General features: G+C 41.8%; 1 protein-coding gene across 5 annotated transcripts in view; it reads left to right on the top strand.

Annotated features, from left to right (window-relative positions):
- Positions 1–17,382, top strand: part of ATG10 (autophagy related 10) — a 61,241-nt gene that overhangs the window by 32,641 nt on the left and 11,218 nt on the right. For 3 of the 5 annotated variants that reach the window (XM_042023061.1, XM_042023060.1, XM_042023065.1), the window contains 2 exons: positions 4,670–4,796; positions 11,282–11,379. In XM_042023061.1, the coding sequence (XP_041878995.1) occupies positions 4,670–4,796; positions 11,282–11,379 (225 nt within the window). Of the gene's footprint in view, positions 1–4,669; positions 4,797–11,281; positions 11,380–12,302; positions 12,509–14,019; positions 16,133–17,382 lie in introns of those variants that run through there. The other 2 variants (XM_042023064.1, XM_042023063.1) reach the window with 2 other exon arrangements.

The following is a 17,382-nucleotide window of genomic DNA, read 5'->3' as shown; positions in this document are numbered from 1 at the left end:
ACAGTGGGGAGGATTTTGTAGCTGCACACAGAAAATGAATCCGTAAGATAACTTTGTTCTGCTTCAGACCACTCCCGTTATCCTTGTGTTGCCTCATCTGTCACTGATGATGTCAGCACCAGAAAACACCTGGAGGTTGTTGGATTCCCCATGTGTTCTTCACATAAAAGAGCAGTTTGTCAATGTACATAAAAATGGTGCAACTGGTGGTAAAGGATTTTGTACAACATTCATATTGCACTGAAATTCTTCAGGGAGATGTCTGTGTTTTTGCAGGCTGTGGTAGAATAGGATACTTTTGATTGGAGCCTGTAAATTTGAGCACAGTGTGAATATTTAGTAGTGATGGAAAAAAGTGACAATCAGTAAATGCATTCAGTCTCCCCCTCCCCAGGCAGGGTCACCTCGCTGACCACTGTGACCCCCGCGCTGTGGGTCAGTGACGAGGGCAGAGGCAGGATCAGGTCTGGAGGTCTCAGGGCTGTGCCAGGCTGGGGGCTGAGCCGAGATCCTGCACAGGAAGGACCAAAACCTGCAGGAAAATGACCTGCAGAGACTGTACCCGCGGGGGCTGCAGCAAGAACGTGGGGCACGGTCTGAATGCTTGGGAGAACAGCCGGGAGCCAGAACGGAGACATGATCTCACCACAAGGCCACACCCTGCTCGCCAAGCTCTGCTTTAATTCTCCCTGATGAACACTGTCCCACCATTCAGGTTCCGTGTTCAAATCTCCCTGTTTGCCAGGGGGAAAGTGCTGAAAGAGCTGCTCCTGAGAGCTCTTGTGTTTCAGTGGTGACTGCACGCCTCTGAAGAGAAAGAGCCGTACATTTCCAACTTTAGAAGCTGAAATGAAATTAGATGTAAACGCATTCCAAGCAATGAAGGCAAATTTGCTTACTAATCTGGGTTGCATCTCCTTTTTCCCCTCCTCACACTGAAAGTAGCATTACCAGTACCTGTGCCTGTGTCACCTCTTCCCAGTCCTGCTGTGTTCCCACAGGAACATCTCCCAGGAGCCTAGATAAGGCAGGAGTAAGCAGAGGCCAAAGCAGCAAGAAGGGAGAGGAGGAACATGGGAACTGGGAGAAAGGCCACAGTGTCTAGACATCCGGGAGAAATGTTTATTTGCACCACTTCTCTTACCTTTTCCCCCAAAAGGGGGTCTGCTTCTTAATTTCAAAGGGAATTTAGGCTGAGCAAGAGGCTCAATGGCCCTCTGCAGGTGAGGTGGAGAGAGGGAAATGTTTGGTGTCAGCAGAGAAACCCATTTTTTTTTAGCTAATTCTGTCACCATCTCAGCTTACCCTGTCTGCCTCACCTTTCCTTCATCGTGTCCCTCCAAAGGTGCCTTAACCCACATCTCCCTGCTGCCCTGGTGCCACTATACAGTACCCAAAACCACTATTAAGTCTCTCCTGCTGTCAAATTAACTTGTTACCACAGGTTTTAGACTCGCCTTCCTCATCAAGAGGAATTGAAATACTACAAATACGTTATTTTGCCTTCAAAATGACACCTGGCAGTGTTTCTTATCTATTGATTTAAATAATTTAGCATTTTAAAAGGAACAAATCGACTTAATTTGTTTTGGGGATACTTAAAGGTTGAGGACAATTTGATATCAATTAAAATCAGTGGTAATTCATTTATGATGGAACTAATGTAATTAATTAGGTAGCTGCTGCTTATCTTTTTACTAATACATACATTGCTTTTAAACATCTGCTCAATAGTCCATTATGATAGCCCAGGAGTGATTTTACCTGAGAGCAATGGAGGAGCAGATGCTTCCTGATGACAACTTCCCAATCTGTTTAGGAAGCAGCCAGTCAGTTCTGGATTCACAGTTTTAACTTGAAGCATGGCGGGCATGCAAGTAAATTTGAAAATCAGAAACAAAAAATTTGAGGAATAAGTTTCGTCGTATCATTTTTAGTGATTGCAGTTTGGTTAATGTTTTATATGACATTTTTTAAGGCTGATATGTGTGGTTTTTGTCTTTTGTGGTGTGTATATACATGTGAATGTTTTTCAAGAGTTACAAAACCATCTAAATTTAAATTTGATCTCAGTGTTGTCTAGTACAGTAACTAAAATTCAGCATTAGCTCAAGAAGAGAGCACCACTATATATAAGAAAAAGAAACTAACAGTTATTCAAAGAAAGAGTTAAAATAGACTATAATGACATATATAAAAATAAAGTGGGAGTTTTGCTTTTTTTTAAAATAAGTTACACCTGTGTTTTGTATTTATGGCTTTATCAGTAGTTGGTTAAAGGGTGAAAATGAAGTCTTGTGGGCTGATATAAACCTGTCTGAGACTCCTTGGTTCTAGTGAGCCATTTGTGGATTTTTAGATGTTTCAAAGATCACCTGAAATGACTGTACTCGTTTTATTCATCTCATCAGCAAAGTTCATCTCATCAGCTACAGAGATACCATCAAAACTTGTGGGCTACAAAATGTACTTTTCCTGCAAAAATACTGTAGGCTGTACTTACAGAGACTGTAAAGAGCACGATTGCAAATCAATGATGTATCTTTTTTAAGTAAGAAAATGTGAAAATGCTGTTTACTGAGAAGAAAGGGGATTAGAGTAGCCCCGAGAAGGATTCAGCTATTTGCCTTTGTGTGCAGGTCTAAAATAGCCACAAATTAGTCATTTTGCCATTATGTACAGAACGCAGCGTAAGCCGTCTTTTCTAGAACACTGATATTTAACACATGAACAGGTAGTCTTGACATTTCCAGAAGTATCTTTTAGGGCAGGGTAAGCTGGTGACTAAGCAGGAGGCAAGGCTGTGGTATCTGATGAAACATTAATGCCCGAGGAGCACCATGTAGGCTCAGTTCTCAGCACAGGGTCCTTCTCTTCCCCACCCCTACACAAATGAAAACCAATCTGTAGCTGGGTTTGGTTTTTTCCTTTTCCCACAGGCTGCTGATGGTCTTTCTTCTGTTATTCTTACTGAAGCACTGATCAATTTTAAAGAAGGTTCAGCATTATATAGAGAAGAAACTTGTGTTTTCTAGAGGTTTTTTTTTTTAGCCTAAAACCACTGGGTATGACTTGTGTGGGGAGGAAAAGAGCTCCCTTTCTTGGCCTGTCACTCATGTATGTGGGAACTGGGCATATCATACCTGTCTTTATCTGGCCTGTGACATCAAGAATAGCAATCATCACTGTCCTTCTGGCAGGTTGACTTTAGGATCTCTTCACATACAGTTTTTAAAACCAGATTAAACCAGGTAACAAGTTTCTAAACATTGCCTTTCAGTGCTTTAGGCACCTGTTTTCCTGTAAGCTAAAATCAACCATTCCTGCAGCCATCTAGGATTTACCAGGAAACCTCTGCTCCGGAGCCATCTGGGATCTTCTCACTTCATGTTCGAATATGTATAGACAGTTTCGTGGTCTGCAGCTTTTCCAGGGTCTGGGCTTTCATTTGTGAACTTCTGTCCATGCAGAAGTTGCAGCATCTGGTTGTCTAATACACTAAATTTGGGGAGAGTCACATCAGACAAAAACCTGAAAATATCTTGGGTGTCATTACTGTTATAATTTATCAGTTTCTATATATCTTCATGTATTGATTAATCCATTGCTGATTTGACTATGGATATGACATAAAAATGCAAAATAGTTTTAAATTTCTTGTGTGTTATATGAACATAGTGTTCAGAGGATGCTGGTTCTACTTTTCTGCTCAGTCGTTTTCTATTTTGCTTGGACAGATACCATAAGCCAATATTCAGAGTTGCTTGGCAGTAGCCAAGTTGTGAAATGCACACCGAACCTGTGGGGCATTATGGTTGCTTAGTTCATGCATGTAAATTTGGGGGTTTGAGCACTGAATAAGTCCACACCCTGAGTGTCTTCTTGGAAAGTTTGTTCTTACGTTTAATCCTAATGGCAGTATTAATTTAATGGTTCCATTTTCAGAGACGTTTGAGTTATGACAGCTTTTAGAAAAGTCCAAACAACTGGGTGCTTAGCACTGTTGGAATATTAATCTGAAATGTTATGAAATTTGTGCTGCAGCTGGGGTATATCTCAATGCAGTTACTTTCATTTATTTTGATTTGTTTCAAATCTACCATAAACTTTACACCTGGAATATACACTAACAGGAAAAAAAACCCCTCTCAGTTTTATAATTGCATTCTTTGTTACTATAATTATATTATGTATTTTAAATTATTAGCAAAAACAACTGGCAAAAACCTGTAAAGATCAGAGGATTTTTGGTGGGTACATTTGATTTGTCTTTTGGCAAGCAAAACCAGATTATTTAAGGAGACACTTCTAAAATGGTCTATACTGAATGTAATGAGGAGCGGTACAGCTGTAATCCCCTTATTGTGCCAGTTGCTGTGCCATGAAGCTTTTAGAGAGCCTTGGTACAGCTTAGAAAGACCTCAGTTCTGGAAAGGCTTGCAAATAGTTCACAGTTTGTGGAAGTAAGTGTGTAAGATGTCTTTGTAGGTTTTGGATTTCTCTGATTTTCTTGCTAGTGTTGAAAAGTTCCTTTGGGAGTTTGCATGAGTAGTGCCGTGGAAGGGGTGGTTGCCATTATTTCTGTTCTGTGCATTTAGTGAATTTATGACAATTTCCCTCAGTACACATACAGAAGTTGATGTATGGCTGTGGTCATTTGTCGTTTCAGGAGCCTTTGGATGATTCTCAGGCCACTGGAATTGGCAGCACAGAAGAAGTGGTTCGCTATGAATACCATGTGCTGTACTCCAGCAGCTACCAAGTGCCTGTGCTGTATTTCAGAGCATGCTTTTTGGGTAAGGCCATTGTGGATTCAATGTGTTGGGTGCAATAGATGCTGAAAACAGAGATTTTATATTAAGTTGAGGAGCAGATGTAATAAGAAGCTAAGAGATGAGGCTGCTCACCAGTGAATTTTGCAATGCTCTGGACTCAGAGCTCCAGGACCGTGGAGGAGATGATACCATCTCAGCCTGAGGGAGGCTGATCTTTGGCTCCTGGCATCTTGCCTGTGGTTTACTGAAACTGCCGGTCATTTTTCTTGTTCTTTTCTTGAAATGACTGCAAAAACTTAGTGCTGCAGGTTTAAGCTGGGCTGGGCAATCAGTGGACATAACCACAGTGCTTCAGCAGAGCTCTCTCTGTTTCTTTGGAGCCCCAATTTGAGCCACAAGGCTGGGGTCTAAATGTATCTTTAAAAATGTATGCCGTTTTCTGTTTAAATTTGCTGCTTAAGGGAAAATAAAATAATACCAATATGGTACTGACTTTTTTTTTGTATTAAAGCTGGCTCTTCAAACAGTAGCTGATCCTGTCTCCTCCCTGGTACGTACATCCTGTTACCCATTGCTCCGTGGCTGCGGCCACTGTGATTTCAGCCCCCATCCTGTCAGGGGAGGAGGGAGGAACCCTCAGCCTCCCACGGAGGCCACTGCTGGTGTCACTCATTTAATCAGCAGGCACGGAGTGATCACACTGCAGCACTGGCTGTGCTCTGTTCCTTGCTGCCCAAAGCCTGTGTACCTGTGCTCCAGTGGCACCTGGCTTGTGCCTGCAGTGCTGTGGCCAGCAGGACCAGCTTATGGAACTTGGAGATGAGGTTTAGTGGTGAGCATGGCTGTGCTGGGTTAAGGCTTGGACTTGATCTTCTTAGAGCTCTTTTCCAACCTAAATGTTTCTATGATCAGCATCTTTTGTGTTTTGAATAATATCTTAACTTTATCTAGATAAAGATGTCTGAATGTTGCCAGTGATATCTTTTCCTGTTTAATTAAAAAGTAGCTTAAGCTGCTTTGGATGTGTTTGGTAGATTTAATCACTCTCTGCATTATATTGTTTAATGGTTTCTAATTTTGCAGTGTTAGCGTTTCAAAAAGCACTTCAGATTCAAAATTGAAGAACAAATTCTCATAGGCTCCCTGGTGGAAATATTTTAGTCTGAGGTGCAGTTTCAGGAATGGATAATTTGGGGTAAATTTTCAGAGTGGGACATGGGGAATTGGGGACATTGCTCTGCCTTTCCCACAAACAGAACTCATTTGCACACATCCTGCTGCAAATTTATTTCCAGCATTATTACAGGCATTTACAAACGTGCAGTGTTTTGCCTTTGAACTTATTGTGCAGACAGGAAGATAAAGGTAGTTTTGCTGTGAGAGACGAGTTAGCCTATTTGTGGACTTGAAAAATGTCATCCTCTTTGGTTTTTGCTGAATTTATAGTGCAGTGTCTCTACAGAAGAGGACGGAGATGCTGCAGGTAGAGGAAGTAGGACACTATCTCTACTGTACTGTACTTTCATATAATTAGTATTCACCATAAGCAGTTAATCACCAGAGAAGAGCTCACAGAGACAAAACAAGTTGTTTAGCTTGTCAGCACCAGGGAATCGGAGGTGTTGAAACATGACTCCTTATAGCTGGAAGTGGATATTACAGGAGCCAGTGGATGATCTAATGCACAATCATGGTATTATGTGCCAACAGCTCCCCTTGCAGTACAGAACTGTAATTGTTCCTACAAGTACAATTATCTTTTAAAACACTTCTTGGGAGCCTTTCACAATGGAAAACAAGGGCTTTTTTTAGATGCTTCTGAAGGTCACCTGGGTTCTCTTCAGCATTTTACATTCTCTTTTAAATTTAGCAGTATCTGACTCTTGAAGGGAGCAGGATACAAAATACTGGCAGTAAGTGTGTTACCTACAGTGTTTCCAGCTAGTATTCTCTGATTTTAATTATGGGCAGCTCACTTTTGAGAATGAAGAATCCTGTCTTCCCTGCACGCTGTTGGCCTGCCTGTGCTGTGCTGTCTGAAGGTCCCAAAGTGAGATTTTTGGAAGTGTGCAGCTGGCACAGGCTCACAATCACTTGCAATACCTGAGCAGAGTATCCTTTGTCTTGCCCAAAACCTGGTGTGAGGAAAGCTCTAGGTAATGCCCTGAGTTTTTTTCCTTTGAGGCAATAGTCTTCATGTGATGGGCTCCTCACTTTGTTTCTCAGACAACCAGCAATACTCACTGCATTCCTCACCTGAACTAATCAAGGAACAATCTCCCCGAGACCTACCTCAATTTCCCAGTCTAAATTCCTACCATTATTTGTGGACTCGGTAACAGGATCAGTTCCTCACAAGTCTGCTCTGAGCTGTTCCTGGTTTCCCTGGGATCCTGTCCATACTGATCCTGGTGTTAATTAGAGCTGGCTGCGGGAGGTGGAGGTGAGCTGTAATCCTCCCAGTGTTTCCACAGCCCTGCCCCGTCTTGCCTTCCCCAGCACAGGGCACGGAGCTGGAATTCAGAGCTCTGCTTCCTCCCTGGCGGTGTCTGCAATGCCCACCACACCTGGGAAACAGTAATTCCTCTGTTCAGCCCGGCTGAGGGCTTTTGCAGTGTTCACTTCCTCCCTTTGTATGATAGCAGCTGATGCCAGCCTGTCCAAATCTGCACTCCAGCAGACTCTTTACAAACTTCTCTGGAATAAGGAAATCAATGAAATCCTGCCTTTCTCCTGCTGCATGTGAGTCCTGCTTCCATTTACCTGGTCTCTCAGTCCCTCCTAGGAAAAAGGGTCCCCGTAGAGTTGCTGGGAGGTTTCTCCTGTGATCTCCAGGTTGGTTGGCATCCTCAGGAGCTTATGTCAGTGAAGACATCCAGTTTTCAGTCCTCTGCTAGCAGTTATGTTCAGTCATTACAGATCACTTCTTCCTGCAGAAAGAGAAAAGTTGCATTGTATGCTTGTCCTTGCTGCTGTCTAAATTGCATGAAAGAACTTACTTTCTTGAGCTCATCTTTAGACCTTTTTTTGTTGTTTGTGAGATGAAGTTTGATACGTAAGGTGGTGTAAGGTAAGGTTTGAAATTTTAATTGCAACAGAACTAATACATTTTGAGAGACATCTAAACTTTTTGTAGTTTCAGGGGATGGATTTACAGGGAAGATCTTGTTCTGTGCAAGAACAAATACTTCAGTTGAAAACAGTGATTAAGTGTGATGAGTCTGTCTGGAAAGGTGTTTGGGAACATTATAGGGTACAAGAAGATATTTTTAGGCAGTGTGTATATACATAAGAAACATTTTTCACTGCCTCATGATACTTTCCACGTGGCATATATTCCTAATTTCAGACCTGCTGAAGTCACAGTCAGTGTCAGGAGCTCAGGGCAGAGGCTCATTTCTCCCAAATCAGCCCTGTGCCTGCCATACCTTCTGGAAACGGAGCCCTTCTTTCTTTCTCTGGCTTCTGAGACTACCAAATAGGTAGTTGAAGAAATGCATGAACCCCTGCTGATATCTGATGTCAGCAATTAGCCCTCTTGGAGACAGATGGTATAGGCAATTATCCTTCCCCTTCAGTGCTGGCATCAGCCAGATGGGCTGAGCTAGGTCCAGTAAGCTTTCTTTAATCAGCAGGGTATTTTCCTCTTCTCTTAGTCTTCAAGATGTCAAGGAGCTTTGGTCTTTTCTTGAACCATCCCCATCTGAAGCCAGGCATTCAAAACCCTCTTGCCATACATTAGAAAACCCACAGTGAGGTATCAGCAGCACAGCCACAGGTGAGCACAGGCACCATTCAGGAATCACCCTGTGTGTAAAGAAAATAGTGGCTCATCTCACACTTCTCCTTTTTCCTGCAAAGGCAGAGGAAGCAGCACAAAAGGTGGCTAAACACTGAGAAGAAAGAGCAGGACTAATGGGAGTCAACAAGGACTGCACCCTCACTCCTCTGGAGAAGAGAGAAGGAATGGGGTTTTCAGTCTGACCTGCTCAAAATACTCTCAGCTCAGTGACAGCTAAATCCCTGCCAATAAAAACCATGCTAATCATGGTTAGGGAGAGGGAGCTTCTGAGATAGGGCAACTTCCTCCAACCCTGAAGGCATAACTTTCTGTATTCACAACCACACTGGGCCTGACTGAAGTGCTTTCCAGAATACAGATTTACTTCCTGAGCTCAAAAACATGTAAGCACCATGTTCTTTCTCAGCAACACAGCTGCTCTAAAGACCATATCCTGGAAGAACTGATTTTATTGTGGCTTTGGACATAACTGAAATAGAATAATTTCTATGATCATATATTGTCTTAAGCTTGTAAGAGTGTTTTTTTCCTCCTTTGGCAGTGGTTTGTTAAGATTGTTTCTTTATAAAATACATCAGAATGAAGCCTCAAACAATTTGTGCACCATTTCACCCAAAGTGTCGAATAACCTTTAACTGAAAATTTTAGAAATAGTTAAAAGCTTTTAATTGGGAATCTCAGAAATTCCTAAAAGCCCTCACTAAACATCAAGAAAATACAGCAACTTGGGAACCCTGAAAATTTTCTCTGAAAATGAATATGGAATCTTCTCTGCCTAAAGGATTTATGCTCTTTGCAGAAATTAAAGTGCCAGCTGAGAGCTGCAGCTCCTGTGTGGTCTGACAGCCTCACCTTGCTGCTGTGAGAGGGCACTCAACCTTCTGCCTTTTAACTATTTCTTATTTGTGGTGGCGTGACTGAGTTAGGCTTCTTGACTGTCCAGTTAGGGTTTTCTCAGAAAAGTTTATTGTAGTCAAAACAGTTTAAATAATAAAACTAAACCATCTGGACTTGGGATAAGCCTTGGGACACACGGCAAGCTGTGTCCTTGTGGGTGGATGGTGAGTAAATAAATGCATTGATGGGTGAATCTGGAGCCTTCACCTTCCTCTCCTGCCCTTTCTCTTGGCTTGTTTCCTTGCTGTTTCCTTCTCTTTCTGGCTGAACTTCCCAGTTCAGCTCCATCTAGGGAGAAAAGAGGCACAAAGGCAAGAGGCTGCTTGGCTCAGCAGGTGCCACTGTGGGCTCTTGTTGCCAGCAGCAACAATTAGTGACTGCTCTGTCACACCAGCTGGATGTTTGAGGTCTCAGTGGGTTGCAAGAATATGTAACAGGGCTGCTAAACATGTCAGACTGCTGGAAAAAGGGGGTAAGAGTGCCCAAAGAATAGACACCTGTGTTGCGAGCAAATCTGGGAACTCCTGAATAGAACGAATTCACCACGAGGTAAAGACAAAACTCATTTTTAACTATAACATGGCTAATACTTCAGTAACACCTGATCATTTCTATAAACGGGATTAACAGAGTCAGAGTAATCCATTCCACGTGTACGTGAATTTGCTCAAGTATTACTGTGAAAATTCTCAGGGAAAGGTGTACAGAGCACAATCTGGAGTGGCAAATCAGATGTTGCACTAGAACGTCTGTAACTGTAGATTCTACGCTTGGACTTTAACATAATTGCAGGCATGCATGGGATTTCATGTCACCTGCACACTGGTGATGTGAGTGCAAACACATCCTTCTAAAGTGAATTTATGCTGCTGTAGCAAATTTCTTTGTAAATGTTAGACTGTCTCCAGCACAGCTCTGGTATCTGTCATCGCAAGACAGCGGGTGTGATGGTCTAACAAGTCTCATCTTCATGAGGATAGCATGGAGTAGCTGATTAATATGTTGTTACCTCCTCAGACACTTTATTTGCTACATGATTCTGCTAGATGGTGCTTATATAAGTTCAGAACTTTGTGCTTTTTTATAGATATGTGCAGAAAGTAAAACAGAGGCTGTAGGCAGCTGGTTTGAACTTGTATCTTAACATGGCATTCAAATGTTAATTGTGTGCATAAATTTTTTTCATTTTACAGACATGCAAATGTCAGTAGAATAAAACTAATTATCAGAGGATGATGGTTTCTGACACCTGATAAATGCCAAGATGAAGCTACTTATTCAAAGTGTATTGAAATACCCTGTTTGCCATAAACAGATATTCATTAAAAATAGACATGCTTATTTTCTAAGTGGTTGACACTAATATCTTGGCATAACTCTAGCATCACAGCTAAAAACCTGATGCAATAATGCTGTATAAATGCAGCTCAAGAAAGCATTATGGACAGACCAAAATGCAGTAGTTTTATCTGCAGAGTTTTGTTCCTTAGATTTTCTCCACTCTCTCACTCTGAATTGCTTATCTTTACACTAGGTGACTCTTCATGACATTGTTTTGTGGTTTTAGATGCATCTTATCCAAACTTTGCTTTACAAAACTAGTTACACTTCACACCTTAAAATCAGAGCACTGAGCTGTTACTCTCAGGTGGCAGAGAATAAAACTGAGCAGGGAATTTAGGGTAGTTCTGTGTGCACCTTCAGTCGGGATTTGAACAACTTTCAGTATTAATTTTGCTGTTTTGTATTAAAGATATAGCATGCTTATGAGCTTTGGCTGAAGGTGGTTGTTTCTGCCCACTCACAGATGGAAGGCCTTTAACTCTGGATGAAATGTGGGAAAGTGTTCATGCATCCTACCAGGCTCGTCTGCAGGAGGGGCCCTGGGACACTATTACACAGCAGGTGAGAATCCTCTGGTTCTTCATGAAATTGGGGAATGCAATACATGCCTGAATCCTCAGTGGCCTTATTCCTCTCTTGGACACAAGGAAAAAAAATTAAAAATAATAAACAAATGTATATGTCTATCTCATGTCATGCTGAGCCATTTACCAGCAATTGCTTCAGTCCTGGATTTTGAAAGATGTGTAAGTGTTCACCATTTAAGGCTTGCTTTGACAGTATCTCACATTTTAAATACTTTTCCAAAGCCAATCCTCAAAAATTCAGGCAGTTTCTGAGTAATTGTGAATTTGGGTAAATACAAAAGCAGACTTACTTATATATCAGTGTAACATTTCACGAATTGTCTGGTAATCAAATTACCAAAAAAGACTGTATGTAATTTTTGGTTTTAAATAGATTTGCAAGCCTCAGGATCGAGTGAGGGAAAATTCGTCTCTCAACAAAAAATAAGTTGTTGCTGTCTAATATGACACATGGCTCAGAGCTGAGCTGCCTGCTCTGGTGTCTTCCCTTTGCTCCAGGTCTCACATGCAAATCTGACAAAGAACTGAGACTCTTCAGTGAGTTTTTTTCCCATCAGACCAAGATACCAGTGTGCCCTTCCCTTCCCTTCCCTTCCCTTCCCTTCCCTTCCCTTCCCTTCCCTTCCCTTCCCTTCCCTTCCCTTCCCTTCCCTTCCCTTCCCTTCCCTTCCCTTCCCTTCCCTTCCCTATTTTGATTTTAGCTGTTTCCAGGCGCTCAGGTCTCTTACCACAGCAGCACGACAAGGATGTAACATCCACTGAGTCCTAGAGGTGCTCCCTTAATTCAAATAACAAAGTTTAATTACAGGATGCCTGTTTGTAGATGGTGCTGAGCCATGGGAACACGAGCAGCGTTCTTGTTTTTGCAGCCACAGACTATTATTTATCTTGTAACAGCTTCCGGAGAACCTACCAAGCCATGGGTGTTCTGGTGATTGCTGTGCCTGTCTGAATTCCAGTTGTGAGCTGGCAGCTTCTTGTAATACATACTTTTCACATGGAGCATTAATTACCTGGCTTGGCTGTGAATGAAGATGAGGAAATTAGGTTTTAATAACATAATGTAATAATGTGACACTACTGAGAATAAAGCATAAATGGGATGTTTGGAATGTGTGAAATCAGAGTTGTGCAAGCCAAAAGGAAAATGAGGTCACTCCCACACGGGGATTATTTTTGCCTCTTAAGGGACAGTAAAGTGAAAATGGTCCTGCATCTAATAACTGGAGGTGTCTGTGGGATACATATGCAAAAATTCCTGCAAAAACAAGAGTTTTGGGTGGCAAAATGTGTGGAGTGATGAATCTGATTCTGGGACACTCTCCTGAGGTGGTACAGTGAACTCTGAGTCCAGGGCAAGCACAGGAAGAACATTTTGGAGAAATTAGCAAAGTTAACAGCTGCAAAATGTGACTTTCTGTTGATTAAGAAGATTATGGAACATAATAAAAACTGGCCTTCAAGCCTCAGATCAAAGCAAGAGTCAGGTCTACAAGAAAAAGACTGCTTTTCACCCTCAAATGAATCAGGGTTCTGAGTTGAAACGCCGAGTTTTGTCTTGCCTCCCTGCTTTTCTGCTGACCCATTTTGTTATGTGGGTTAGGCTTTGCCTGCAGGGACAGATCCTATAATGCAAGTCACTGGGCAAACTCATCAAATCAGGCTTGAGCACTCAGTACACATGAGCAGCAGAGTAAAAAGGTTTAGGATTTTAATCCAAAAGAGATACAAATTTTAAATGCTACAAGCACTCCACCACTGGGAAGAAAAATTGAGCTTGCCAAGGGTTCTACTCGTGTTCCTTAACTTTTAACTAGGGCTGATTTACACTGTGATTGGCAGACCAGGAAAAGAAAGGCTTACTGACTTTTTGGGACTTTTTTCCCATGTATTTTATGAAATGTGGGTGCCAGGCCTGTGCACGTGTCTGATACAACTATATTTTGGTGTATGCTCTCTGTGGTAGAATACATCTATAATAAAATATATCTCAGGAACTGAGACAAGCTCCAGAGAGTGAAGATACGTGACATTTGCAAATTTTAGGTAAAATTTGATCTTTTATAGTTACTTTTGATTACGGTGGGAAGTTACGCTCATTTCCAGGGAAAGCGTCTTGAAATATTTTCCCTGACTAGATTACTGCAAAAAGCAGAAGTCAACTAGTTACCTCCTCATAAATAAATTAACATGATAAGGTTGCATAGTATTTTAAAATGATAATTGATAAATGGTGATGATTTAATTGCACTTCCTCTAGTAATAATCTTAAAATGCTCAAATGAAGTTCCTGTGATTGGCTTTCTTGTGAGTTAAATCTCCCTGGGGTCTTCAGTCATCCCTTCTCTACATCCGGAGATAACTTGCTTTAGCTGTTTTAAATAATACAAATCAATTAGAACACACAGCTGTTTAACAAAACTTCCAAATGTTGCCACAGGTCTCTGTGGGTATTTCCTGATGACTTATAATGACATCAATTTAGCACACCTGGTAAGATCTGTGTGAGCTGGAAGTGGCTTAATTCTGCAATGACAGGAAAATTAAGGAGTATTTATGGATTACTGTTGCCTTCCAGAAACGTTGCCAACTGTGATTTTCAGCTTCTTTTTAGGAGGATTCAGAAGTGGAATTACAGATATTGCAGCCCCATCTCCTGAATTGTTTACTTGTAACTTGGTGGGTGCTTTTTAGCGTTAGTTATTTATATTAGTAATTTAAATAACATATTAACATATATTATGTGTATGAGGTATAATATTTATATTAATTGTATGTAAGATACTGGTTATACACAAATACATAGTGGTGTCATCTAAACAGCTCAAACTTACTGGGCCTTCTGTGTGTAATGAATGCAATAAATAGCAGATGTAGTGTCCCAATTAAGAAGGCAGCAGCCCAAAAGTGCCATGGTCAAATGCTAAAATAGTGAGGTAAATTGAGAGAAAAAAACCCCACAAGAACAGGAGAAAAAGTTAAAAAAAACAAAAAAGAGAGAGTGGAGAGCAGAAATGAGACAAATGAGGAGAAACCTTCCCAAATATTAAGGTGAACATATTTTGTGACATGGTAGTGTGTGGTGTAAGAACCAGGAATTAAAAAAAACAAATGGATAGCTAATACTGAATTCATCTGTAGAGGCTGCATTTGACCTTTTATCGTTTTGGAAATCATTCTGAAGATGAGTGGGAGATGTGAAGCAGCAGAAAGTGACTCTGTGGTTATAGCCAGAACTTCAGACTGTGTGTTGGGTCTTCACTGTGGAGTTTGAAATACAAGACTGAAAGGCTTTTTTTGTTAGGATGGATGTGGGATAGGCATTGTCAGGGCCTGAATTTTCATCCTGGTGTGGCTGAGGGCTCTACACCTGTTTTGAAGTGCCTTTTTCAAGACCCAGGGCACTGGTGTAGCCTTCACATCCAGTTTTTTTCCACAGTGTGTGTGGAATGGTGCTGGATTGATGGGTACAATCACCTATTAGGAAGTAAACTGAGACCCATTCCTTTCTCAGGCACCTTCTGAAATTTAACAATAGTGGAATAAGGGATTGAAAAAAAAAAAGGGTAAAGACACTACTGATGCTTCATAATTCTTTTGCGCTGATGGATAGTGTAAAAGTGTAGATAAAGCAGAAGGACTTCAACAGGGGGAGAGACAGCACTCTGACAAATGTTCTAGGACTATGATGAAGCTGAGTATTAATGTAGTTAGTTCTATGAACACAGGTGCCCAAGTCCGTTTTTGATTCCTGTTACTTGTGCTAATCCAAGCCGTCCATTAATTTTTTTTCTGTATGGAAGCAAACTAGCAAGAGAATTTTTTAGGCTGATGGATGAAGCTGATCACAGTCAGTAGCATCACCAACAATTTTGTTTTTAACAGAGTGGTGTTGTCATAAAGCCTGACCTTCCCCTGAGGAAACAAAGTCGTAAACACAATCAAGTGTATGTGCTAAGGCTTAATCAATGCTTGGTGATGATGGAATGTAAAATCAAACATCCAAGGGTAGAAATCGAATTGCATTATTACAGGAGGCTCAAGGGTTGAAAAACTACCCCATAAAACAAGAACAAAACTTGGTGACTTGAAGATCCTGCAGAAATAGCCTAAAAAATTGATCTGTGAGTCAGGATTCCAAAGGACTCTGGAAGCTGCGGAGCACGTGTCCATACATCCCCCACTCCTTTTTAACCAGTGCTGTTCAGATGCAATTACTTCTGCTACCAAAGTGCTCCCCGCCATGGGAGGGGACACATTTCCTCTGTGACACCTTGGTTCTGGATCTGCCAACCAAAAAATCAGCATTTTCCTGGTTTAGTAATTCATTGTTGCTGCAGATGAAGTAACTCAGACCATTCTGATACTGACTGTATCCTAAGTTTCTGAATAATTGTAACTGACCAGGAATTTTGCATTTGTTTTTTGTCTACCATTCATTTCTCAGTTTCATCTAAACAAGGTGTTTTCCTTCTGTCATTTGATACTTAGCAGGTAGTTTTAATATGGCCCTTCTGTCATCCAAAAGTAGTCAACCAAACCAAAACTATGGAAATCACAGCACAGAGCTGCACCTATTTCTGAGTTAATCCAGAGTCTTTTTCAACCAGGAGTTAAGAATCTGGAGAACACATTCTTTGTAGTACCTCAGTAATCCTGTCCATTACATCACTTAATTTATAGCAGTGTTAACAGAAAAATCAATAAACATTATTTCTAAAATGTCAGGGATGTTAACAGTGTGATTTAAAAAAGGAGGAAGAGTCAAAACTCTGAACAGAACACATTGATACAGTGTTGTAGAGGCACATTTTGCTGAAAATGTGATAGGGAGGATTTAAATCATTACGGCTCAGTCAGTTTGAAAAATGTGTGTAGGTAGCTATTCTTAGACATACAAATCTTTCTTGCCATATTGTGGGATTTTGCTGAGTGGGGGAGGCTGTATACAGTATTTCTTAACAGAAGGTTGCTAGGATCGCTCTTAATGGTTTTGAGTCGTATCAACAGTTGCTATGGATCCCCTGCTAATATTTTTGGAAAATTATTAGTACAACTTCCTGAGAAAAGGGAGTCTTACCAGTACAGATTGGAAAGCTGTTTGACAGGGGGAAAATACAAGGATGGCAAAGCTGGATGGGTATTTATTTCCCACTAAAATCTTCTGTGATGTGATGATCTCCTGGGGTTTAAAACAAGCTATACAAGCTACCAAGGAGGTTTTATTTTAAAACTAGCCATTAATTAATAATGTTGAGCTGCCCTACAGTTTAGTCATGCATTTCCCCATAAGACTTCATGGACAATAATCTAGTGCAACTAATTTCATAGAAGGAAAAGACCAAATAATGAACTAATACTAAATGTAGAGTAAATACAGAAGTTTAGTGGACAAGCAGCTGCCAGATGTGCAGCTGATGGCGTCTGCCTGGACTCATGCAAAGCACCTGACACTGTCTGACAGGACATCCTTGTCTCCGAGTTGGAGACCCATGGGTTTGGTGGATGAACCCCTTGGTGGGTGAGGGATGGGCTGGGTGGTCTCACATGGGGACTTGGGGTCAATGAGTTGATGTCCAGGTGGAGACCAGGGTCAAGGGCTGGGACCGTGGGGATCTCATGGAGCTCAGCAGCGCCTGGGTCTGGGCAATTGCAGGCACCAGCACAGGCTGGAGATGAGCAGCCTGAGGGCAGCCCAGGGAGGAGCCCTGGGGGTGCTGTGGGGGAGAGCTGGAACCCCAAACCCCTGTGCTGGGACCCCAAACCCCCTGAGCTGGAACCCAAACCCCCTGAGCTGGGACCCCAAACCCCCTGAGCTGGAACCCAAAATCTCCCTGTGCTGGAACCCCAAACCCCCTGTGCTGGGACCCCAAACCCCCTGAGCTGGAACCCCAAAGCCCCCTGTGCTGGAACCCCAAACCCCCTGTGCTGGAACCCCAAACCCCCCTGAGCTGGGACCCCAAACCCCCTGAGCTGG

The sequence above is a fragment of the Corvus kubaryi genome, unplaced genomic scaffold (assembly GCF_017639235.1).
Source record: "Corvus kubaryi isolate FWS band 111438036 unplaced genomic scaffold, C.kubaryi_AGA036_p1.0 37236, whole genome shotgun sequence".
Lineage (NCBI taxonomy): Eukaryota > Metazoa > Chordata > Aves > Passeriformes > Corvidae > Corvus > Corvus kubaryi.
Note: the sequence above shows the minus strand (reverse complement) of the source record. Positions and strands in the feature narration are given on the sequence as shown.